The 26,314-nt window shown below is 48.2% G+C and overlaps 1 protein-coding gene across 23 annotated transcripts in view; it reads right to left on the bottom strand.

Moving 5' to 3' along the window:
• PPP6R3 (protein phosphatase 6 regulatory subunit 3) overlaps positions 1-26,314 on the bottom strand; it is a 139,363-nt gene that overhangs the window by 35,385 nt on the left and 77,664 nt on the right. For all 23 annotated transcript variants that reach the window (XM_032594939.1, XM_032594938.1, XM_032594940.1 and 20 more), the window contains 7 exons: positions 24,255-24,320; positions 21,353-21,465; positions 17,752-17,865; positions 7,651-7,780; positions 5,405-5,557; positions 3,124-3,273; positions 1,989-2,053 (listed from right to left, as the gene is read on the bottom strand). In XM_032594939.1, the coding sequence (XP_032450830.1) occupies positions 1,989-2,053; positions 3,124-3,273; positions 5,405-5,557; positions 7,651-7,780; positions 17,752-17,865; positions 21,353-21,465; positions 24,255-24,320 (791 nt within the window). The remainder of the gene's footprint in view (positions 1-1,988; positions 2,054-3,123; positions 3,274-5,404; positions 5,558-7,650; positions 7,781-17,751; positions 17,866-21,352; positions 21,466-24,254; positions 24,321-26,314) is intronic.

Raw genomic sequence — 26,314 nt, 5'->3', positions numbered from 1 at the left:
CTCAAGGATCACACGGTGGCCACACTCATCAAGGTCCGTTCAATATACAAACCAATCATTAACCTTCGATAATCTTAAAAAAAAAAAAAAAAAAAAGCCCAAACATTCACTGACACCTAATATTTCTGTGACTTGGCTTTGGATCTTTCTGTGAACAGACTTTAAAAAGGCTGAAAGCACCTAAGGTGACAATCCTGCTGCTTCGTTTTCTGAGACATCACGTCTCCACTGCGTCTACTAACAGACATAATCGTCTACCAATGGCACTTCTCAGGTTAAAAGAGCAGCCGATCTTAAGGATCCGGCCGAGGCGAGGGGCGCTCAGCTGGTCTCGGGCCCACAGGGCACCTGGAACACGGGTACAGAAACTACTCCCCGTTGCTCTCCCCCGTTTAGGGCCTACCCTTCCTAACCAGGACCCACCTTTACCAAATCCATCCATGTAGATACACTTCTCACATCGCTGTGATTCTCTGCCTGTTTACAAAGGGTCAGGACTTAGATTTTTGCTTACAGGGAGAATCTTTCAGGGGCCACTAAAAAAGCCATACTGTGCTTGAAGGCTTTTCTGAGAAAGAGGGTATCTGCTAAGAATCTTAAAGGGTCTGGAAACAGCTAAGGGTCAGAAGACAGAGTTGATCTCAAGTGAGTTGCTAGGAGCCTCTCCTGGCTTCACAGTAAGATCCCGAGACCCCGGTGTTCCTCACAGGCAGCTTCCTGGTCAGACCCCGTGCGGTGCTCCCACGAGCTCCCGAGGGAGCTCAAACGCCCACCCGCCAGGGTTTTGCTCCAAGGCTCCTGATGTTCTTTCGGCTTCTGGGGCAAGGAAACGTTAGGAAAGCTCGTTCCGGAACCCCCAAGGTGGGGGGACTGTAACAGTCAAGCCTCTGAAGGATGGAGCTTAGGGAAACAGCACACCCGACACCTTTGCACTGGCGACGAAGAGGCAGAGAACAAGGGAGGTTGGGGAGGGCGCTAAGCTGCTAACGTGGGGCCAAACACAGACCCAGAGAGGCTGATCTGGCCAGACACAGCACCCCCACAGGAGCTCCGTGTGGAAGACTGGACCCGAGGCCCACCGAGACGAGCCTCGGACGAAATGCAGGTTTTCCAGAGTCCAGTCACAGCTCTATCAGTGCCAGTGAGCACTTCTGGAAACACCAAACCTGACAAAATAAAGCTGACCCCTCCCTTTAGTTCCTAGCTCTCCCACAGGCCGCAAGAGGAGTCTGAGCAGAGACACAGAGCAAGAAGCCTCCCGGCACGGGCTCAAGCACGAAGGCGCACGGGACGGCCTTCTGGGCTGATGGAAATGCTCCGTGCCTCGAGCGCAGCGCTCCCGCAACCACACGCGTTCGTCAGAGCTCCTAGAAATGCACGCCCAGAAAGGATGGAGTCCCACCTTACAAGAATTATACCTCAATGCACCTGACTTAAAAGCAAACGCAAGAAGTGGGCCCTGCGACCGGCCTTCCTGTGAGATGGCGTCCGAGCCCCCAGGGCCCGAGGGAGGAAGCGGGGTGTGCGGCAAAGCGCCTGACGCGCGTCAGCCACCACTTCAGGTAATCGTGCCCGTCAGCTGACGGGGATTTTCTGAACACAAAATGCTAGGGCAGTCGCCATCCCCTCTTCAGTCGGGAAGTGCCCTTCTCCGCGGCGAGAACACAGGGTGACCTGAACTTGAAGCATCATCGGGGAGGCCTTGACTTGAGGACTCTCTTTCTTTCCTACTGTCAGTAAAACAGCTATCCAAAAAGGTGCAGGAAGTTTCAAAGGCAGCTAACCCCTGGGTTCCCCTCAAGAGAGCTAGAAAGACAGGGGGGGATCTAAAAATAAACGGCTACAATGAAATAATGTGGAGAGAACCATTTGTAACTGGAAGCTGGTCTGTACCTCGTAGTTACTCTCACTGTTCTCTCAGGCAAGGGAGGGTGTTTTCTTCAAGTTAAAAATCAGACAGAATTCCTCTCAGAAAACGGCTTACTTACTGTTTCTTCTCATTCATTTCCCAGGCATCAAGTATTCGTTCTATTAACTGACATTTTTGAAAAAGCTGAATAAAAAGGAATATTCCAGTTAACATTTATGTAAATAATGTCAAAGCATCAAAGTTCTAAAGTGAAACAGAACCCTACTCAAATAGAACAGTGACATGCTATCACCCGGCAAGCTGTGAATTACCGGCTAACTCATCTGCAACGTGGTAACAGATTCACGCAAGGCCCTCAGACAAACGCTACGGGGATCGAGACGGGAGCCAGGCCTCCAGCACTGTAGCTGCTGGGGAACAGCGACACTGCGGGTGCCGCTCCACTGAGTAGCTGACCTAAAGCAAAGCCAGGTTTCATGAGCCATGAAAACTGGCTAATAAATTCAAAAGAATAAGGAAGATCACACCCTGACAAAAATCTCTCAGAATCCGCAGCAATCCCTGTGCTTTTGAAGCCCGGGCCACGCTCGCTTCCGCGCCCGCTGCCATCGCTGTCGGGATGCGCGATGCAGTTGCACCCAAGGTCACGGTCTTTCCCTTCGACCTGGTTGAGCCAGCTTCTCCCAAGTCCCCGGTTTGCGAGTAACCCAGCGTGAGCTAGAAAACTTCGTACAGCCACAGAACTTCAGAGCAAGAAGAAATCTGAAGACTGACTTAGTAAAATCACCTCGTAGTTAACAAAAGGAAACAGGGCCACAGAAACGTTTCGCTCGTTACTGCACGCAGCCCACTCCTGCCAACCTTCACTCATGTATTTAGCCTACAAATTAAAAGTGGCAAGCCGGGGCGCCTGTGTGGCTCAGTCCGTCGACTCCTGATTTTGGCTCAGGTCACGATCTCACGGTTCGAGAGTTTGAGCCCCGAGTCAGGCTCGGCGTTGGCAGCATAGAGCCTGCTTGGGATTCTCTCCCTCCCCATTCTCTCTGCCCCTTCCCTGCTTGCACACTCTCTCAAAACAAGTAAGCACACTTAAAAAATTTAGAACTGGTAAGCCAAACAACTGGTCAAACGCTTTCTGCAGACTTTAAAACAAGAGAGTTAACTATCTGGACTCTGACATCACCTCCCTGCCCTTCGACTAATTCACTTCACACTTATCAGGAGCAGCAGAAAAGAGACACCAGTAAGCTTACGTGTTTCAGTAACAAATTGTCACCGGCGGAGTCTTGATCGGTAATGGTGTTATTTTCCGTATTTTCAAAAGGACTTGCAAGAATCAGTGCGATACAAATTTCCACTTGAGTATGTAAAAAGTTATTCCACGTATATTTGAAGAACATGTCCTACGAAAAAGAAAAAGCAATGCTTGCTTTTATTCGGTTGCCTCCATGTTGAAAGCCACTACTCTAATACACTTCCCAAAGAGTGACTTAATGAAGTGGAAACGATATGTTCTTAGTTCAACAGGACTATTTAAAAGGAAAACAAGTTTACTTTAAAGGGCTTGAAATGCCACTACGTACACTGAAGAGCATGATACCTGCTCATTCAACATGCCAGCAATTGCACGGAATCTAGTAGAAAACAACAGTAAGCTTCTGAAAGAGAAGATCTTTTTACATTTTCAAGGCAACTAATACAGGCATTAAGTTCAGTAAGCGTCCGATAACTTTTAAAGAAATGTTTAAGAATTTTATTTTGAGTCAACAAACCTGTACTGATGGCTTTTGTGCAGGGCACAGTGCTAGAGGCCATACAGGAGACAGGGACAGACAAAAAGATGGTCTCCAATCTCAGGGTGCTCACACCTTAACAAAGAATAAGCACTCAGGCATTTGAAACTCATGGAACTATTAGCGAATGGAGTAAAACAAGAGAGGTCTGGGAAGCGGTGACGTGTGGACCTCCAGAAAGCACACGGGTTTCCCAGATTGCTCGAAAAGCTGATAGTATCACAAAAAGGAAAGACAATTCCTACAGACACAAAATCCATCATGTATACATATATTCAGGACATGCTTTGAGTCTGGTTACCTCAACTCAAAACCAGGTAACGATTCATGACCCATTTAGGAGTTTTATCGAATTTGCTGTCCTTCAAAAGTAGTTGGGTACTTACTATCAGTAAGATCAGAGGCTAGTGACTGACGACTTCAGGGACAGGAGAAGAAACTTATGTTGCTATAATTTTATACACCAGCCAGAGGGTAGGGCAAAAACTGTCCCCAGACAGCAATGGTTGTTATTTCACCAAAGAGAGTGTAGTTCTGTAACGTTTTATCCACTCCAACATGTTCCTGCTCTCTATTCCTACACTGTCGTCATTTTACCCAAGGCTGAAACGCAGCTAAAAATATCTTAGTGACATCAGGTGGCGTAACAGTGTGGCTGATAAAGCCCACGTCAGTTTGAAACTGGATGTGGGGGCGCCTGGGTGGCGCAGTCGGTTAAGCGTCCGACTTCAGCCAGGGCACGATCTCGCGGTCCGTGAGTTCGAGCCCCGCGTCAGGCTCTGGGCTGATGGCTCAGAGCCTGGAGCCTGTTTCCCATTCTGTGTCTCCTTCTCTCTCTGCCCCTCCCCTGCTCGTGCTCTGTCTCTCTCTGTCCCAAAAATAAATAAACGTTGAAAAAAAAAAAATTTTTTTTAAAAAAAGAAACTGGATGTGAATTCAAATCTTGGTTCCACCACTTATTAGCCATAGAATGTGTCCCGTCTCTGGGCAAGATGTGAAAAACAGACCCTCTCTCTCGCACAGGCATTTGTACCCAGCATCACATGAGAAATGGAAGGAAGTGCAAAGAGTGTGCAAAAAGCCCAAACTTCCCCTTGTGTACGGCAAGGCCAGACGGCTCATGAAACCCGCGAAGTGTTAACCCCGTGCCTTCTATGCCCTGGCGTGGCAGGACAGACAGAGCAGGCAGGGGCACCAGAGCCGGGCCTGGGGATTCTAAGCACAAACCTTGGAACTGGGGAACCTGAGGGTCAAGGGAGTCCAGACGATTCCTGGGCTCTCCCTTTCCCTTTCCACCAACCACAGACTATAGTTGTATCAGGGAAGAATCTGGACTCAACTTAAAAGACCACATATCTGTCAGGGGAGAGAAGATAAACACTTGTCCCTTTGCTAATTACAAACGGAACACGGTGCTGTAACCAGCAGTCATTTCTAGCTAACAGCTCCCCCGAGGGACAGGACTGCTCAACCACCTGTGCCAGACTGAGATTCTGGAGGCAAAGTGGGTCTTAATCATCTATGAAATCTCTAATATACTTCTTTACACGCAGCAATAATAAATACTGAAAACTTAAAAACTGACGATAAACTCAAGGCAAAAACTACATAAAAGACCATTTGTGCTCAGAACCAGGAAGTCACTGACAGACTGTAAATGCATGAGGCTTTTCACTTGTGCGAGTTGTAGGTCTACAAAACATCAAGGGCAAATTAAATGACCTTTTGGGGGAAATCTTACCAATATGACCCCGACGCTATTCAGCTCCATAAGGTCCCCATTGATACTGCTGGTATTTGTCTGCAGGAGGCTGGATATCAACCTGATCACATTCAGTCGGGTGTTGCCCACGGGAGGGTCCAGCACACCCCACGTAGTTTTCATCACGCTTTTCTGGGGAGGAAAAAGCCTTCCAATTAAATCCAGCTCAGTAAACAAGCAAAAGGGTGGAGGGGTACGGGCGAATATGCACGCCACGTAAACTCCCCCTGCAAACACTGGGGCCTGAATCCTCCATCGGACGGAAACCCAGAGCCACTTTTGCCATCTTGAAGATACGATGAAATAACCAAGGGGGGGGGGAAATCGAGTCATTTCCCTGGACCATACACTTTTTAAGAAACTGAGTATCCCCCTGCTTCGACAACGCAAAGTGCCGCAGGAAGATCGCAGAACGCTACACTCAGGGGGAAAAAGGTGAGACATTCCAAACCTGGCCGGAAATCTCGAAACTAAGACATGTGACAGGTGGTCTTGGAACCCAGTCCCCAATCTTTGCAAAATCCGAGAACGAGGCAAGCTCAAAAGCTGTCCCTGGGTCACAACCTTGAAAGAGGATCAACTTCGAACTGCACCTGCCCATAAAAGGGAGTCTCTACACTTTGAATCCCAAGAGACAGACACAGGACACTTGGGACTTTCACGAACCCCACAGGAAAGGGTGGCGAATCCTCAGCCGGCAGTGAGGCCGCCCTTTCCCCACGTCCCGCGCCGCGCCTCACACCCCCCTGCTCCTCTCAAGGCTGCGGGGAACTAGAAGCTTCAGCCTCTTCCTCCAGCTGAGGTAGCTCTGAGTAACGACACGTTAAAACCTTCAAGGGTCTAACTCACGCCACATCCTCTACTAAAACCACGTACAAACTGACCTCCCGGACTCCTAGCAGTGACAGAGCGGAAGTCCAAACGGGAGACCGCCTTGCTTCTGCACCAGGGCCAAGAAGCAGAGTGTGAGAGTCCACACGACACGCTGCCTTCCTGTCTATGCAGAGAGGAGACAGGCAGGCCAGCAAAGACGCGGGTGGGGAACTTCCTCATACGTCCTCCTTCCCCCACCTCCCATTCCCACCTGGAATATTCTCTCTGCTTCTCCTACTTAAATCAATCCCTTCTTTCCCTTTCCTGACTCTGTTTCTTCCCTACGTGTGCCACGAGGGACGCTGCTGGCCGGAATGGTTAAACAGGGGCACAGGCGCTTTCCCCGAGGGTGAACGCCGAGCACTCTGGCCCGCACCCAGCGCTGGCCGGACGTGGAAGACACGACTCGGGCAGGGACCCTGCCTGCTAAGTGGTGGCGTCAGCCGTCTGAAGAGACCGTCTGGAAGCTGAACTAGACTCCCTGCGTCGTGGACGTAAATAATCGTGTTCCCCTCCACAAAACGCCGAAATACACAGAAAGCACCTAATGCAGAAGGGAGAAAGTAGCGCCTTCGGATTCCCAGGGCCTGGCACGGTAGATACCACAAGACACGCATGACGGCTAGGCCGCTGGGTGCGAGGACACAGGGCAGAAGGAAAAAGGAAAGTGGCAGCACTGGGGTGGGCAGGGGACCTCCCGGACCGGACTCTCCCACAGAGATTCCCAGAGGAAGAGCCTCTTACCCTCACCTAGTTCTCTGCTGCGGGAGAACGGCACTCGTGGCCCACAGACGGCTCTCCTCTACCGGGCCTCGGGGTGTGTGACTCGTGCTCTCAGCGGACCGCCTGAGTGAAGTCCCTGCTGGCTTAGCACGCGGAGGCCCCCAGCGGAAAAACGAGCGGAGCCACGCTGCGCCGAGCACTCCTCAAATAAGACATCTACCCGTCAGACTGATACGCCACTCCAGCTCGGATTAAGGCAACTCAGCCTCCAAGATCAGTTCCTAAGAGATGAACTCAACCTCAAAGCTGGGAAAATGACAGGCCACAAGGACTGTTTGATTGGCAAAAAAGCCCCCAGAATTTATAGAAAAAAAAGCACAAAAAGCTGAGTATCCTAAGTAAATACTCTGCTTCATTTCAATTCTGCCCCATCCACCATATATATAGACAAAAGCTGTAACTCGCTTAAAACTAAAACCTCACTTAACAGCAGTACAGACGATCGGAAGGGCTAGCTTGTGTGTGCTGTTCACAGCCGGTTCCATTTCCCACAAGGTTCACGTGCTTTCTAAACACTATTTAAACCAAGTCACTGACCCGGCCAGCCGTGATGAAGATAGCTGCCCTACCTTGGGTGGCTCAAGCAGGAGTTCATGAAAAGATCCAAGTCTTCCTCGGATAGCTTCTAGAACACTCTTGTTGACCGAACAAGCTGAATGACTCATGCCTGGTGGGCAGATCTCTATATGGCCTTCAAATCTTGAAACAAAGCAAGGTAATTTTGTTATAATTTCAAAACAAATCAATTAAGGTGCTCCCTATCAGTATGTAGGTAGATACGGAACAGCTATACAAATATGATTATATCAACATTTCTGGAAGGATGGGAAGAAGGTGTAATAAAACCTCTCCGGGGACAGCAACATGATCGGAAATCCAATGGCCTACAGTTGTCAGGAGAGAAATCACATGCGATTTCCTCCCATTCCCCCACACCTTCCAGCTCCGTATACCTATAATCCTAATAGCAGGTCTCTACCAGGAAATCTGGGAAACAAAAGGAGATCAGGTCCCTGAATTATAGGCCATACCATACCGTGTGCCATTTTGGGATACTGCTAATCACCAGGCCTGCGTCGGTCCCATTACAGTTTTTCTTAGGTAGCCAACACTGTTTCCGACTTACAAAGCCTAAGTTACTCGTGTACGTGAAGCTCAAATTATACTCATTACAGGAGAGGCTAACCAACGAGTAGAATGAGCCATCGGAATCTCAATCGGTGTTAGTGAGCACATGGGAAAAGGGGCCCCCAAGGACATCAGGAGGGGAAGGGCCTAAAAATGTGGGCATGAATTTCAAATGACAAGACAGACCTGGAAGTGGTGTGTCAGTAGTGTGACGTCAGCTGGACATCAGTGCAAACTGGTGGTTGACCACGCAGCTGCCGAGCCCCAGCCCTGGTTTTTCACTCCCCGGTTGTGCGTGCTACTGTGGACACTGGGAGCCTCTGCAGTGTCTCCCCCAGGCCTGCCGTGAGGGTCACACTCGCGCAGAGGACCGAGGATGCCGCCTGGCGCACAGCTAGCACCCGGAGAGCAGCCTCGCTGTCATCTGAAAGCCTTCCACACACGTACGCGCTTTCTAACTCAGAGCTGCTGTAACGGCATTTAGCCATTTTCCAGTCTGAGGACACTTTGGGTTGTTTACGGTTTTGTGTGATTATGAATAAAGGTGACGCAAACCCTCACAATTTTGTGTCGCACAGTTTTCATTTTACTTGGGTAAACACCTAAGACATTGCTGGATGGTACAACAAATGTCTGTTTAACTCTGGAAAAACTGCCAAACGTTTTCAGAAACCGGTCGTCTGACTTTGCATTCCCAAGAGTAACGTGTGAGCCCTCCAGGTGGCTCTCCACTGTCGCAAGCATGGAGTACTGTCTATTTTGTGGTCTGGCTTAGCTGTGTAGGAGGCTGAAAGGTGGCCTCCCAAAAGATAGGTCTACACCCTATTCCCCAGGGCCTGTGAATGTTACCTTATTTGAATGTAATCAATTAAGGATCCTGAGAGGAGATTAGATTATCCGGATAGCCCCTAAATGACATTCCGGGTGTCCTTATAAAGGACACAATGGGGCACCTGGGTGGCTCGGTCAGTTGAGCATCCGACTTCGGCTCAGGTCATGATCTCGCGGCTTATGAGTTCGGGCCCCGCGTCGGACTCTGGGCTGACAGCTCGGAGCCTGGAGCCTGCTTCGAGATCTGTCTCCCTCTCTCTATGCCCCTCCCCTGCTCACATCCTGTCTCTGTCTCTCAAAAAAAATAAATGTGTAAACAAAATTTTTTTTAAAGAGGCACAATGGCACACAGAGAAGGGGATGTGAAGCTGAAGGAGGCAGGTGACCACAAGCCCAAAGATGCCAACTGCCACCGGAAGGTGCAAGAGGCTAAGGAGGAGTCTCGGCTAGTGTCCCTGGATGCAGTGCGGCACTGCTGACACCCTGAACTTGGGCTTCCAGCATTCACTGGGACGCAGTGGTGTCTGCTGTTTTAAGCCCGTTTGTGGCTTTGTTACAACAGTTTGTTACAGCAGACACAGGAAACAAATACAATTTGTTCAAAAGGTACATAATGGTATTTCAATGTGGTTTTAACTTGATTTTCAGTACTGACAAATGATGGGCATTTTTAGATTTATTTGCTACACAAATATATTTCATTCATTGTCTGCTCAAATCTTTTGATCTTAAGAAACTGGACTGTTTTTATTACTGAAGTTTTGAATATTCGTTATATAGCTGGATATAGTTCTTGCTCAGACACATGATTTGTAAATATTCTTTGACAGTGTGTGGCCTGTCTTTTTATTTCCTAAGTAGGCTCTACACCCAGCATGGAGCCCGATGCGGGGCTCCAACTCACAACCCTGAGGTCGCTTGTTGATTTCTACAAACACTCCTGCTTGGATTTTGACTGGAACTACATGGGCACTTCAGATCAGATCACTCTGGGGAGAGCTGACATCTCAACAATATTGAGTTTTCTAATCCATGAACACAGTATCTCTTTCCATTTAGATTGTCTTTGATTTCATCAATATGGAATGGTTTTCAGCATTAAATCCTACACACACTTTATTTTTTTTTTAAATGTTTATTTATTTTTGAGACAGAGAGAGACAGAGCATGAACAGGGGAGGGGCAGAGAGAGAGGGAGACACAGAATTGGAAACAGGCTCCAGGCTCTGAGCCATCAGCCCAGAGCCCGACGCGGGGCTCGAACTCACAGACCGCGAGATCGTGACCTGGCTGAAGTCGGACGCTTAACCGACTGCGCCACCCAGGCGCCCCAATCCTACACACACTTTATAAACAGGTATACATTTAAGTACTTTCTTTTTTCTATGTAAATATTTCATAAAAATTCCAAATTCCAGTTGTTTGTTGCTATGAGAAAGAAATCCAACTAATTTTTGAATACTGACCTGATGATGTCTTGCAATTATACTAAATTTATTTGTTAGTCCTCGGAGGGGTAGTTTCGGGGTTTGTTTTGTTGTTTTTGTTTTTTCTTGTATTCTTTCGTATTCTCTGTGAAGACAATCCTGACATCTGCACACTGATTCAGTTTATACCTTCCTTTCCAAACTGGATGCCATTTCTTTCTTTCCTGCCTTACTACACTGGCTGGGACTCATGAGGCTGAATACGACTGGTAATGAATATCCTTGCCATGTTCCTTGATTTCAGGGGCTTATCATTTCAGTCTCTGACCATTAAGAATGGTATCAGCTACAGATTTTGTTTTAAGGGGGCCTTATCAGTTTCCAAGGTCCTTTCTATTACTAATTTATTGAGAGGTTTTTATCATAAAGGAATTTATTGAGATGACTACATGGTTTTTCTTCTTTTATCTGTTAGTATCACTGTTTGATTTTTTATTAAGACTTTATTCTCACAGCAAAGACTTTAAGTTCACAGCAAAGTGGAAGGGAAAGTACAGGGACAGTCCATGTGCCCTCTACCCCCTTATGTGCAAGCCTCCCCCATTATCAGCATCCCTACCCCCAGAGTGGTATATCCATTTCGATCAATGAACCTACACCGACACAACATAATCACCACAGGTCTAGAGTTTACCATCACAGTTCGTTCTTGGTGTTGTGCATTCCAGGGATTTACATAAATACATAATGACACATATCCGTCATGATGGCATCACACTATTTTCACTGCCCCGAGAGTCCCCTGCGCTCTACCCACCCATCCATCTCCCCACCGCCAACCCGATCTGTTGTCTCCACAGCTCTGCCTTTTCCCGAATGTCACACGGCTGGAATCATACAGTATGTAGACTTTGCCTTGGCTCCCTTCACTTAGTAACATTTAAGGTTCTTTCATGTCTTTTCGAGGCTTGACAGCTCATTCTTTTTAGCACTGGGTAATATCTGTTTGGTTATACCGCCGTTTACTGATCCGCTCATCTACTGAAGGACATCTTGGTTGCTTCCAAGTTTTGACAAGTGTGGATAAAGCTGCCATAAACATCCGTGTGCAGGTCTGTGTGTGAACATCAGTTTTCAACTCCTTTGGGTAAATACCATAATTGCTGGATTATATTTACTTTCGTAAGAAACTGTCAAACTGTCTTCTGCAGTGGCTGTATCATTTTGTGTTCCCACCAGCCACAAATAAGAGTTCCTATCGCTCTACCATTTTGTCTGCATTTGGTCATTAGTACCGATTATATGTATGTGTGTGTGTGTGTGTGTGTGTGTGTGTGTATACATACACACACACACACACACACACACATTTTGCGAGAGAGAGTGCATGAACGGAGGGGAGGGGAGGAGAATATAGTATCTCAAGCAGGCTTCACATTCAGCACAGAGTCCAATGTGGGGCTCAATCCCATGACCCTGGGATCATGACCTGAGCCGAAATCAAGAGTTGGATGCTCAACTGACTGAGCCCCCCAAGCACCCCACACTGATTGATTTTTGAAGGATGAATGAGCCTTGTGTTCCCAAGATAAGCGTAGTTGGTTATGACATGTTATCTTTTTAATATATTGCTGTATTTAATTTGCTAATATTTTCTTAAGGAACTCTACACCTAAGTTCTTGTGGAATCTTGTTAGTTTTTCTTTTCGTCTAGTTTCAAAGTAAGGATGGCCTCATAAAATGAGCTGGAAAATGTCCTTTCCCCTGTATTTTTGTAGAGTCCTTGGATCTTTGGTGGAATTCAGCAGTGAAGCGAATCTGGGCCAGGAATTTTCTTTGCCAGAAGCTTTTAAATAGGAATTAAACTTCTTCAAAAGATCTAAGATCATCATGCTAGCTATTACTTTCCGGAGTGAGCTCTGGTGGTACTTCCTTAAGAAAGCTGTCCGCGGCCTTTAAACTGTTGGAACCGTTTGCCGAGTGTTCACAGTGCTCTGTTACTCTTCTAATGTCTGTGGGGAAGGCAGTTATGTCCCCTCTTTTACTCCAGTGATTTATAATACGTATCTTTTCTACATTTTCTTAATCTGACCACAGATGTATTCATTTCATCAATCTTTTTAAAGAAAGGGCTTTTAAGTTTCACTGGTTCTTTGCATTATTTCTCTCTTCTCAATCTCTTCGATTTCTGCTCTCATCTTTATTATTTCCTTCCTGCTTTGCTCTGGGTTTCATTTGCTCTTCCTTTACTAGTTTTTCTTTTTTTAAGCATTTACTTAAAATGAGAGAAAAAAGAGAGAGAGAGAGCGCACGCGCTGGGGGGGCGGGGGGCAGACACAGAATCTGAAGCAGGCTCCAGGCTGTCAGCACAGAGCCCGACACGAGGCTCAAACCCACAAACCGTGAGACCATGACCTGAGCCGAAGTCAGATGCTCAACCGACTGAGCCACCCAGGGGCCCCCTTCTTTTACTAGTTTCTTAAGGTAGTAGATCATTGGCACAAAACTTTGTCTTTTTTTGTCTTTCTTGATGTAAACATTTAAGGGGTGCCCGGGTGGCTCAGTCGACTGAGCGTCCGACTCTTGACTTCGGCTCAGGTCATGATCCCGGGGTTGTGGGATCAAGCCCCATGTTGGGCTCTGCATGGAACGTGGAGTTTGCCTGAGATTCTCTCTCCCTCCCTCCCTCCTTCTCCGCCCTTCCCTGGCTAGTGCACATGCAAATGCTCTCTCCCTAAGAAAAAAGGGAGAGGAGGGGAGGGGAGGGGAGGGGAGGGAAGGAGGGAGGGAGGGAGGGAGGGAGAGAGGGAGGGAGGGAGGAAGGAAGGAAGTGTCTTGCTTCATTTCCAAATATTTGGTGATGTTCCAGCAATCTTAAACCCATTATGGTTGGAATAAATACTATGTATAATTAGATCATTTTAATTTGTTACGGTTTTGTGCTGAGCATCTGGTCTATCCTGATAAAAGTTCCGTGTGCACTTGGAAAGACTGCGCGCCCTGACGTGGCTGGGGGAAGGCTCTGCAAGTGTCACCTGGGTCACGCGGGCTGCTACTGCTATTCCAGTCTTCTGTGTTGTCACTGGGTTTCTGTCTAAATGCTGTGTCAATTTCTTTTACAACTGTTTCACATTTACAGAAAAACTGCCAGGGTAACACAGACCGTCCCCACACAACCCAAACCCAGTGTCCCGTTATCAGTATCTTACAACGTTAACACATTTGTCACAATTAATACGTCAGTGTTGACACACAACATCCATACTTTATTCAGATTTCCTCAGTTTTACCTAAGGTCCCTCCTTCATTTAAGAATCCCGTCCAAGACACCACACCTTATTTACTTGTCCTGTCTCCTCAGGCTCCTCTTGGCTGGGACGGTTACTCGGACCTTACTGGGTAGGTATCCTGCAGTCCCTTCACCGGAGTCTGTCTCATGTTCTCCTCGTGACCGCGGGGCCTCTGAGAGGAAGCCCGCACAGGGAAAACGTCACTTCCGTGACGCCACAAGAGCACAGACTGTCAACACAACTTGTCACCGGCTGCCACTTTGATTATCTGGCCCAGGAAGTGTTTGCCAGAGTCGCTGTCAAGGTGCTCTTTTTATTGTCTTTCCACACAGAACTCTCTGGAGGGAAGCCATGGTGCGCGGTCTACGCACGAGAGCGGGCAGTCTTTTCTTCCTCCTTGAGGGGGGTGTATCCACGTGAACTCCGTGCAACTCTTCTGCAGGGGAGACGTGTCTCTGCTCTTCTGTTTATTGGTATCAGTATGAACTATCGGAAACATTCTACTGTGGGTTAGAAGACGACGCCTTGTGCCGTTGTGGGGGGTGTTGACTGGGCCAATCGGCTTTGGCCAATGAAAGCTCTGGGTGTCAGTTGGCCCAGTGTTCTTCTGACCTAACCCCGGCCACTTACACCATGGGGTTCTGCAGGGTTTTCTGTACTTCCTAATTTTTACCTGACACGATGCTCCAGGCTCCTCCTGCCCTACCTGTAGAACCAGCCACTTCTCTCAGGAGCCCCGGTTCCCTTCCCTGGAGACTGGTGTGAGGGACCGAGATCTGGTCACCGGTCCTTGTTCCCAGCGGCGGGTCACTCCTAGGCCCTTGTGGCTCACAAAGCAAGTCTTTTTGGTTCACCTCTTCACGGTCAGTGTGGGTGATTTCTAACGTCCTAGAGATTCCTTCTTTGACTGCGTCCAACTTCACCAGTAAGCCCCGAGGCCTTCTTCATCTCTGCTGCGGGCCTCAGCTCCAGCACTGTCCGTGTGATGTTCTATCTCCGCTAAAGTCCCCTCACCTGCTTGCGCTTGTCCATTTTCCCCACAGGCCGTTGGCATACTAATCAGAGTTATTTTAAATTCCCTGGCAGACAGTTCCAGCATTTTTAAATCTCGGTCTGTTGACTACTCCTGCTCTTGAGTTTTCGGGGTTTTTTAATCTTGCTCGTCTTACAATTTTTCGTGGAAAGGTGGGCAAGTCGCGTAGGGCAGTAAGTGTTTCTAGAACACACACCCCTTTCTCTCCAGGCCCTCAAGGCGGGGTTCACCTCCCCCTCCAGTCAGCGGCTGGCCTAGGTCTCGGTTCTGCTGCTGCCGTGACCTCAGCCCGCTCCAGACTTCAGGTGTGTGTCCCCTTACTTCGTGTTTACAGTTAGGGCTGGTTCGCCAAGGTCTTCCCCCCGTCACTCTTTAGCTCAGTCTTTGGAGGTTCTACCCTTTAAGCTTGCTCCTGTGCCCGCAGGGTCTCCTTCCACACTGGCCTCTCCTGCCCCATCAGCCCAGGGAACCGGGACTGCCGATGGGGAAAATGTTGTTTTGGGCTAGCCTGTCTCAGGCAGCTGACAGGCCCTTAGGTCTCACTGACCTCGCTTCAGTGCGAGGGGCCCATAATGCGTCCCCGCCTGTCTTGTGGGCTAGAGGGTTTTTTGCAGTTCCTTCTGCCTACTGCAAATGGTCTCCAGCTGTGTCTTCGGGGCTAGAGCGTGTCCTTAGGAGCCAAAGAGCTTCGCTCAGCAGGAGAGAGGGTAGAGGAGGATCACGGAGGGGGATCGTGCATTCTGCCCAAAGGCCGCTGCTCTGGTTCCTCGCGCCCGGGGCAAAGCGGAGTGTTCTCTCGTCTGCCCGGCTCTGCCTGCCACGGCCGCTGCCACCGCCACCGCGGCTCCCCGGGGAAGGGCCTGCAGGTGTATGCAAATTACCCTGTGCCTACAGCTCTGAGGTTTCTCGGCCCTCCTTGCCCCCTAGGGAGCTTCGGGACTGTCACAGCCTACTACTCTACATTTATGGAAAATGTATCTGAACTATAATTTATCAAGATGAGAAAAACTGTGAGTGCACCTCAGTTCCTTGGTGTAGGACAAGAACCGACATACATACTAACTTACCCCATCTCATGTCTTAAGTTTTATTAAAATAATCTAAAATTCATTGTTTTCCCCAACACGTGACTTATTCAATGATTCTTTCTTAAAAGTTAACCTTCACGTTCATGTTAATAATGCTCCCCCCGCCCCCCATCCATTTCATTTATCATCAATTTTACCAATATTATCCCTTCGAGTTCTTTATTCTAACTTATTTTCCGTTGGTTTCGGCAAAGTACAATCTTCACAAAATGTACCCCCTGAACAGAAACCAGATGGGCACACTGAGGTCACAGAGGCTTTAAAATGGCTCTCCCGCCCCCACACACCAGCAACGGCGCGTCAGGGTCGCAGTCCTGCCCTGCTTTCCAGTATCCAGTTACAACACCCACGGAAGATCTATTCACATGCACAGAGAACAGGCCTGGCAATCCGATTCGCTTTGTAGTTGACCCACGACTTCTTAGCCAGATACCTTCAGGATTTATCCTTTCTTCTTGGGATTCAGAAAGCTCATCAGGAAAAGGCTAGAATCTGAGCCCTCCCCCCCTAATATTTAATCTTGTTTAGTATTTGATAAACCTTTCTGATTTGAAGACAAGTTCCTTCTGGTCAGAACTTTCCTCCTCTTACTGGGGTATCTCCTCTGCTTTAGGCTGCACAGCGGTGTGGTTCTTCTCTTCTATACACAAAGATGCATCCTTGTTCTCAGAAGTAGCCTTCTCAAGGCAGGGCAGCTGGTCTAAGCCACCAATACCGCTTCAGGTGCTTCCAGACCATTTTCAGAGATGGTGCCACCACCACCGTGAGGGCAGGACCAGCAGGATGACAGTCCCGCGCCACCTGCCTGACACCTGAAAAGTTGCCGGTTACGTGACTTGAAACAGAATTTACAGAAGACACGGTCAAAGCTGCAGACGCAATCTCCAAATTACAAGGCATTTGAAGCAGGGCTGCCAGACTGCCCTTCCCCTACCGCTAACCAAGAACTCAACAGACCAGGACAAGAGATCAGGTATCTGGGAAGCAGAATGGCTGTCCTCACTACTTTGCTAGAAACCAAAATTACATCGTTAGAAACACATCCAGAAACCCTGGACGGCCGAGATTTTCATCTGCTGACGGCAGCCCTTTTCTGTCCTCTTCATGCCCTCTGGTTTACCGGATAAATCCAACAGCGAGTGAGAAAACACAAACTCTAGTCTCTAAACCACATATTCCTGCAATGCTTACGGGTACGTACCTCTTCTCATGCTCCAGGGAACCATCAGAAAACGCTGATGATCACTAAGCGAATTAGCCAGCAGTGGACATAAACTGTGAAGAATGACACGACGAACACAAACGGCTGGCCCGGGACACAACACTTGGGGGAAGCACACATTTCTGGTTCTCACTTTGCTCAAATTTTGCCGTAAAGGCCTCAAGCCACCTGCCCATCCATTTTAAAACAGCCTCACCAACTGCAGTGGCCTCACATGTGAAACCCCCAAAGGCTCAATGTGAAGCCTCAAGCTAGCACGAGGAGGAAAGAATCACAAGACAGAAAGTCCCTGAACCGCTGCGTGGAGGAGAGAGAGCTGCCCACCGACCAGGAGAACACCTCTTTTCCATTTTCATAATTAGGAAAGAAGCTTCTCCGCTGTGACGCACTTGTTTTATGACAGCACTTACAGCAACGTTTTCATAACTGGTACAAGTACCCAGACGCTGCCCATAAACAGCGTCACCAAACTGTATCCCTACCTACCACATTCACATAAAACTAACTTACAGTTTATGTGGTGGAAAAAGATTCGGCACCTGCAATTCAAGGGCATGATGTTGCACTTTATCAACCAGCGACTCTGCACTTTTAGGAAATCTAAAAGCACGACAACATGGCTCGTTGCTGTAAGACAAAAGGAAAGCTTACGTTGGTCGCCGTGTCTCAAGTAAAGTCAGCAATATCTGGATTGCACTGACGATGGCTGATTCATTTTTCTCCTTGTGAAAAATATTTGATAGAAGCTGTTCTATAATTTCTTGCCTGGGGAGACAAATCAACAGTCAAGTGCTAACCGTAACATCATTTAACAGTAACGTCAGAGAAAAAAAATCACGCTACCGGTAAGGCAAGTATCCGTTTTACTTAATGTTTTATTTTTAATACATTTATTAGAGCACACAAGTGATCCTGCTTATTAGAAATGCAACTCTCCCACATACGCTTTCCTACTCGCCCCACCCCGCCGCCTCAGCAGAATTACCTGGGCCCTGCTGGCCTTTGCCAATCTTGGCGAGAGCCAACAAATACTTCAAGATTGGCGGTCACCTCCCACTGAGACCAGGGTGGTGGCGGTGGTAGCTGTGGGTGGTAATAAGATTTGGAACTCTATGTCCCACAAAAGAAGGGTAATTTTTCAAAAAGGAAAATAGAACCCACAAGTGTTTTCCCACAAAGGCACTGATGTATAATTAACTAAGATCTGAAACAGGTAAAAGACAAGATCAATTGTTGCATTTTACCCTCTAATTAAAATCTGGTAAATCAAAGTAACACGGTAGCAATGAAATGGATCTGACTGAACTACTGCCCAAGAAGTATTCTCTGCGGGCTGGCTCTTCCCATTACATATTCAAGGTCATGATCAATGTAAAACACAAGGGTAACTTGTTAGGTAAACTTACATGGGTGTTCTCAAGGAAAAATCTCAGTTTCTCAGGATCTCAGTATTTCCGAATCCAAGTGAATTAGAACTGGGGTCTCCCGTACAATGGGGCCTACAGCTGGGGAGCCCCCGCTGCACACCCAGCGGAGACGCCAGTCATGCGGAGGACAGCTGGGCCCGCCGCAGCCCAACACCGCCGCCCTCTCCAGGCTAGGGCAGCAAGCAGGAGAATCTCCTTTTATTTGGGGGAAGCAAATACAACCGGTGCCGAACTTCAGAGGACCCCCCTCGCTGGAAGGAGCTCTCACACACTCCCAGACCAGCACTGAAACCCCTTGTGAGACCTTGGCCCAAAACAGCACCGTAAACGCTACTCAACGCATGGCAGTCCAGAGAATAAATACTAGGTTTGGGCTTGAGCTCTGGAAAACAGACAGCTTTTTCACAGTAAATATGTCTATTCTTCAAATAGCAGCCTCACCCCAGGTAGAGGAGTATGGACACGGCGACCAACTATAGACGTCCACCTTCTCGTTCAAGTGATGTTCTTACTTAGCAGCTTGAAACCACAACAGACAGGGGTGCCTGGGGGGGCTCAGTGGGTTAAGCATCCGACTTCAATTCAGGTCACGATCTCACGGTTCGTGGGTTTGAGCCCTGCATCGGGCTCTGTGCTGACGGCTCAGAGTCTGGAGCCTGCTTCGGATTCTGTGTCTCCCTCTCTCTCTAGCCCTCCCCTGCTCGCTCGCTCTCACTCTCTCTCTCAAAAACAAATAAACGTTAAAATCTTAAAAAATATAATATTGCTACATTACGCCATAATTTATCAAACATAAACAGGTATTATACATTACTACCTAACAATATATCAACTATACACAAATGCTATTATGATTAGTAAGTTTGCCAAGCCTGTAGAAGCCTTTGGTCACTGTGCATTTTCTTAACCAACAGACACTAAGAAACCACCATAACGTGGGAGCATGTGTGATATTAAAAGGGGCTGGTTCTCATCTCAAGAGTGTGGGAGGCGCTGTTATAGAGTAAGTCTCCCCACTGCTAAGTGCAGTGAAGATTTAACTCAGTGATAGCATGGGACTCCTGACTCCTCAAGTCCACGAATTTGAAGAAATTTACTCCAACTAGTATTTAATGATGTCAATTCTGAGTATGCACCTGTATAATTCAATTTATAGCTGATCCAGGACTAAAGACACAGCTTGAACTCTAAGAGCTAGTCCATACAGGGGCTTCATGGGTCAGATTCCACATTTGAGAGGGCTCTGGTGGCGCTGAAACTCCGTGATTAATGTTGGTCAGTCTGACATTCAAGGCGAACCTGCTGTCCCAGGTGGCCAGAGTCAACCACATGAGGCCACTGTACTCAAACTGCGATTAGTCTCAATTGATCTGTCCTACGTGTAAAATATATGCTGGGTTTCCAAAACTTTGGGCAAAGAATGTAGAATACCTCAGTAATTTTTTAAATGAGCTGATGTTCAAGTATTTTGTATCAATTAGATTAAATAATTATTACAATTAATTTCACCTTTTACTTGAATGTGGCTACTGGGTAATTTAAAATTACATCTTTTATTTCTGTTGGACAACTGCTGTCATGAACCACAGACTGTTGGTATTCAATATGTTTTTACCCTACTCAAATGGCAATTTGACGTGGTTCAACCTAATACTATGATTACTGGTATTTGAATGCGGAATGTCTTATATTTATAAAAAGAGTACATATACCATAAAGCCAAGAATAACGGAAATGGGATGGGTAAAATGACATATCACTCAGGAACCAATAATCTGTTTCGCTCCCTCAGAGAATTAGTCAACTCCTTCCTAGTCAACAATACTCACTGGGAAAACACAACTCTGCTTCTCTGATGACAGACTAAAAAAGTTACGACGTCTCTAATTTGGTCCTCGCTCATCTCACACTTGCCAGGTAAGTAATACACACAAATGTTTTATTTGAATAAAAGGACCTTCCAGGTAGTTAAGCCAAAAGAAGCCACATGAACGTCAACGTACAGAAGGATCGCAAGAGGACAAGAGCCGCCGTGCACTGAAGCAAGGCCGCCACTCGTACCTCACCGCTCACGGTGTGTGCACCCTCTCTACTTACTCACCTGAAGGGCGGAAATGCCTGATTCTTCTTTATGCCAACAGCCTGCAGCCGTGTGGATGCAGGTCGAATGTATGCCCAAGCTTGATGGTAAGCATTCTTTCAGAAAATTTGTGAATCTACAGAAACTAATACCTACGGGTTGGCCATTCGCATATTTCGGAACAGCACAGCACCCCCAAGCTATCTTCCACCCAAACGGGAGCCGGCTGCTCAAAGGCACGGTCTCAAAATAAGGGCACGAGCAGTTCAAAGACACAGAACATATAGGGCTTGTGACCCTTCCATCAGGTCTGGTCAGGTTGCCCCTAGTCAGCTGCAAAGATACAGTAAACACTAAGAAGAGCTTCTAGTAAGAACCATGGACTAAAATGGGTCAAATTAGGTTGTGTATAAGACTCTTCACCAAAGACTTGTGGGGCAGTGACTACAGTTCTACTGCGGCCACCCCCTCTTATGATGGCTTTACAGAATTCTAGTTTACAACTACTTGAAAGTTGAAAGTCCACACACAAATGTCATTTATTCACCTTCTTACCCTGTGGGTCTCCAGCGGGCCCCACAGACAGCTGAGGTCAGATAAGCCGGCTCTCCTACCTTCTCACCCACCCGAGGGGACTCTGCAGGGACACGATTCCCACACAAGGAAGACTTACCAACACTCACAATGGTAACACGTCAAACAGCATCAATAAGAACAAAGAACAAGAACAGACTTTGAAACATACTTTTCTAGAGTGGCAAGCAGGGGATCTGGTTCTGAACTGTTCTGGATCTGTAACATCTGGTCTCTGCTCAGGCGAACAATTTCACAAAGTGACTGTGAAGCATTTGAATGCCGCTAAAGGGAAAAAGTACAATTTTAACTATCAAACACGTCAAATGTCAAATTTATAATAAAACATTAGAGAAGAAAATGCTTAAGAAATAACACAAATTAACACTGGCCATAATAAGCTGCAGTGAACAGAAAGTCAAGCTCAAAAGAAGTCACGCAGGTAAAGACACGAGCAATTTAGTCTGCCAGGCTAATGAGCTCCATGTAACAACACTGCACGATACAGATTTCCATGTGTAGGGACATGTGATCAAAGTTCTGGCAAGGAAGAATTTCGACAAGTGAAAACTTGAAAAAAACACGTCCCCAAATACAGCTGACCTTTTAGCAACACGGGTTTGAACTGCACGAGTTCACTTACATGCGGATTTTCTTAATACAGTACCATACTCATGTAAGTATACGTTTTCTCTTCCTTAGGACTTTCTTAACAACACTGTCTTTCCTCTAGCTTACTTTATTAGAAGAACGTGCACAGAACACATCCACAATCTATGTGCTAACTGACGGCTGACCTGATCGGCAAGGCTTATGGTCAATCGCAGGCTATCAGCAGTTAAGCGTCTGGAGTCCAAACTTTTACGTGGATTTTCGACTTCGTAGGGGTTGGCACCCCTCGCCCCTGTGTTGTTCAAAGGTCAACTGTATATACTCTTATTAGCATAGAAGCTCATAAATTAGCTTTTAAATTGGCACTGATTTAAAAAATAAAGACAGGGGTTCCTGGGTGGCTCAGTCGGTTAAGCGTCTGACTTTAGCTCAGGTCATGATCTCACTGGTGAGTTCCAGCCCCGTGTCGGGCCCTGGGCTGACACCGTGGAGCCTGCTTCGGATTCTCTCCCTTTCTCCCCGCTCCCCGCCGACTCGTGTGCAAGCACTCTCTGCCTCTCTCTCAAAAATAAATGGACGTTAACCAAAAAAAAAAAAAAAAAAGAAAAAAAGACAAAGCTTCCTGGAATATGCCAATGGGTAACAAATACTGCATGTTCTCCTCGTGTGTGGTGTAACAGCCTGCCAGGAAAGGTCCGAAGTCTCAGCACCCGCGTGCATCACGTTCTGTGGCACGTGACACGGGCACGGTCGACAGCGATCCTGTGGCACAGGTGACGACACGCGCCAGGACAGCAAAATCCACTGACCGGAATTAGGAGCCTGAAGTTTCCTTCACGAACACAAACCGGTCAGTGCCATTTTAGCATATAACGTATCCCATAATACAAAACAGAAGTATCAACAGGACTGTCCAGAGGCAAAATTAACTTTCTTGCAAGGCAAGTAAAGAAGGTGTTAATGCCCCCAAATGCTTTGTCCTTGAAAAAAGAAAAAAGAAAGCTGCAGAGCCGGGCTTCTCCTTTATCAGTTTCTCCTGAACCTCGCAGGCAGGTATAACTAACTTCCCGTTGAGTAATCAAGCTCTGCCGTTCAGGAACGTGAACCTGGCGAAAGGCAAGCCTCGTCCACGGACACATGCTCCCCCCGAGTGGCACGGGCCGCGCTCCCTGTCACCTCTCTCCACGGCCCGCGCCGGCCACACCTGGGTCACACGGGAAGCGTGCTCGGGAAGCGCCCAACCCCCCGGCACGGGAGGGGTTACCACCCCAACCAGACGGTGGGCTCCCGCTGGGCAGGGCTCCCGCACTCGAGCACCGGCACGGCACGGGCGTGTGCGGGACTGTGTTCTGAACGTCGGCAGTGACGACACCGAGGGGAGCGCCAGCTGCACGGTCCCGAGGGCAAGACGGGAACGAATAGCACCTTTAATGATTAACTTTTTTTTTTTTTTTTTTTTTTTTTTTTTTTTTTTTGGAAAAGCCCGTTTCAGCTGAACTCCAGGTAGCAAAGGTTTTGAGTGCACCAGAGTAGAAGGGGCTAACTCAACCTCGACAGAAAATTCACCTTTGTGAGCCAAATGTCCTCCGGGGACACACGCCTAGCTTTGTGCTACTCCTCCGTGGGGCTCACTCTTCGAACTAAGTGGCCACCTAGAGGCCTAAGGGAGGGTCCCCCGACCTCCCCGCCTCTACTTTAAAGCAGCCCCTTCACAGACAGTAGGCTGAGCCCCACAGAAGTGCCACGTGCGCGGGGAGAAAGGGCTGGACGCCCGCAATCCCGCGTGGCCCAGCCCTGCTGAAGGTGGCAGCCAGAGCAGCGGCAGAGGCGCAGAGTGACGGGTCCCTCCACGAGGCGGACGGGCTGGTCCCGGGGACCCCTCCCCGACCCCGCACGGGCATCCGCTGGGCACACAGCTCTGTCTTCATGCTCCAACCCGGCCTCGATCCTATTGCCAAGTCCGTCGTCAGCACCCGGGACAAAGCCAAACCCTCACGTGAGCGCCGTGAGCCAGGCCAGGAAGTGCCACCGCCAGGAGCCCAACGCTCTAGGGGTCCGGTGGTGGCGAAGATTCTGAGGTGCCGCCCGGAAAGCTTTAGCCAGAACAGAGACAAACAAGTGCAGATGTGGCCACACCATTTGGGCTCAAGATGTGCACGCAAGAAAAAAGGAGTGTGGACGGAGGTCTGCGGCAAAGGCGAGCAGACGCAGCACAAAATCCCAGCTCCGGGAGACGGTGCTGGAACCGGGGCCTGCTGTCTTCCACATTTCCGGAAAAGTTCTGGGCAACAGGAAAATGTAGTATTTTTTAAACCCTTCAGTGTTTAGAAAACGGTCAACTTTAACAACACCTGTCCTCTACCTTCACGTCTCGTACAATTATGTTCTGTGCACATAAACACGGTTGCTTTTTAAAAAACAAAACAAGAACATCGAGTTTACAGTCGCACAAGAGAACTTACGTCTTCTTCTTGCGATGGATGAACTATTTCCACAAGCCTCTGGATAATTTGCTCCTCATTTAACCACTGTAAAACACATTGTAGAGGTAATCATAGCAATGCGTGGCTTTTGTTCAAGCCCCAATGAAGATTAACATACTTGGAAATATCCATCACATTTTAAGTGGAATGTTACAGGTTTCTCTGGACTTTGAACACTACAGGAAATTAAAAGTCCCCCAAGGAAAATGCCAGTGAATATATTATTTAAACAGCAGCCAACAGTACCAACTATGCCCCAAATTACAGTTCCCACACATAGAAATTCTACCATCAGCTTCTCGGCCACAGAGTAATTCTCAGACACCACCCACTAAAGGGGTCTGTGTTCTGACTGTTGAGGGGAGGTGGAATTTATACATCTTCTATAAGCGTATGTACATCTTCGCTTTCAGACAGCTTCAGAAACACTGACGAAAGCAGTATTTGGTATCAGGCCTCTGGGTTAAAACATATGATGAACGTTCAGACTCAAAACCAAAGCAGCCACAGGAAGCACGGGGGCAGTACCCCGCAGCAGGAGAGTGTGTCTGCCCCGTCACGAGTTCGTAAAGAGCTGGTATCCTGACCAGAACAATCTCCCCTCCACACGTGAGGTACTGCTGGGACTGCCAACAGGAAGAGGAAAGGAGTGAGGAAGAATAAATCACAAGTCAGCTAGTGGAGTATTAGTTGCGCACGGACAGGAACACCGTAACAAACAAAGCACTCGCAACCGCGAAAGGACACACAAAAACAAAAACAACCCCCAAACGAGCGAAACCCAAAGGTTAAAGGAGAAGGGGGGAGGCGTGGCGCCGGGTGGCAAGAAATCAAACACACTTTGCTGAAGGCCCAGCTGTCTGGTCCTCAAGGAGGGCGGTGCCCAAAGGAAATTGCACACGAAGCTACCAGAGGGCACACAGCTAGAGGTCCCACTTCACATTTTAAGACCAGTTTTAAAACGGGGACGTGAATCCCCCTCCTGGGTGTCTTGCTCAAGCGCAGACTTTGATTCAGCAGGGCGGGGGGGGGGGGGGGGGGGGTAGAGCTGAGCTCCCGGGTGATGTCTGAGGGGACGGGGCGGAGGGTCCTGACCACCCAGGGAAAAGGAGGGAAACTGAGGACTGTGAGCTAACCTGCCCCACATCCATTAAGAAGCACTTAATACTCCGGGACGCCTGGGTGGCTCGGTCAGTTAGGCGTCCGACTTCAGCTCAGGTCATGATCTCACAGTCTGTGAGTTCGAGCCCCGCAAAGGGCTCTGTGCTGTCAGTTCAGAGCCTGAAGCCTGCTTCGGATTTTGTGTCTCCCTCTCCCTCTACCCTTCCCCCCGTTTGCGTGAGCTCTCTCTCAAAATACATACATACATACGTATATATATACATACGTATGTAAAATAAGAAAGGCATTGCCAACAAAACGGACTTCAAAGAAACAAGTAAGTGCTAAGGTTCAAAGTGGAGTATTAAGGATGGAATGGACTGGGGAAGGTTCTGGAAGAAGGCAGTGAAGAGAATGAGAGAGGAGGAGCCAGAAGACAAGAAGAACAGGCAAAGATAAGAGCCCGTGAGGAACTTCATCTTTAAGTTACTCGTTCCACCCAAATTCCACTTAAGAAAGCTCTTCAAGAGGCACACGGATCCGAAAATCATCACCTACCAGAATTCTAAAATGTATGCTTTTGAAAATCAATCTCCATTCTCCCACTTATCCCACGCTCCTAACTACCCACAAGAAGAAAGTTACTTGTGAAGACGGATTTCCTGGAAACAGCCACACGTGTCCTTGCGGCCAGACCCTGCAGGGTGGCCACGGTCTCAAGAGTGACGCCGAGATTTCTCACTCCCAACCTTCCGCTCGCACCAGGGCAGCTCTAAGACCCATCCTCGACCCATCCCGCCGAGAAACAAACCGGCAAAGGCTGGAGAGCCCCTCCCAAAGCATCCCAGGCACCTACAGATGTGCACACCCGGAAAACCAATCCTGCAAAACCTGAATCTCTTCCTACGAACAACCTTCCTTCCTCCCCCTGCCCTCTC

Source organism: Lynx canadensis, chromosome D1, assembly GCF_007474595.2.
Source record: "Lynx canadensis isolate LIC74 chromosome D1, mLynCan4.pri.v2, whole genome shotgun sequence".
NCBI lineage: Eukaryota > Metazoa > Chordata > Mammalia > Carnivora > Felidae > Lynx > Lynx canadensis.
This window is presented reverse-complemented; position numbering and strand designations above follow the sequence as displayed.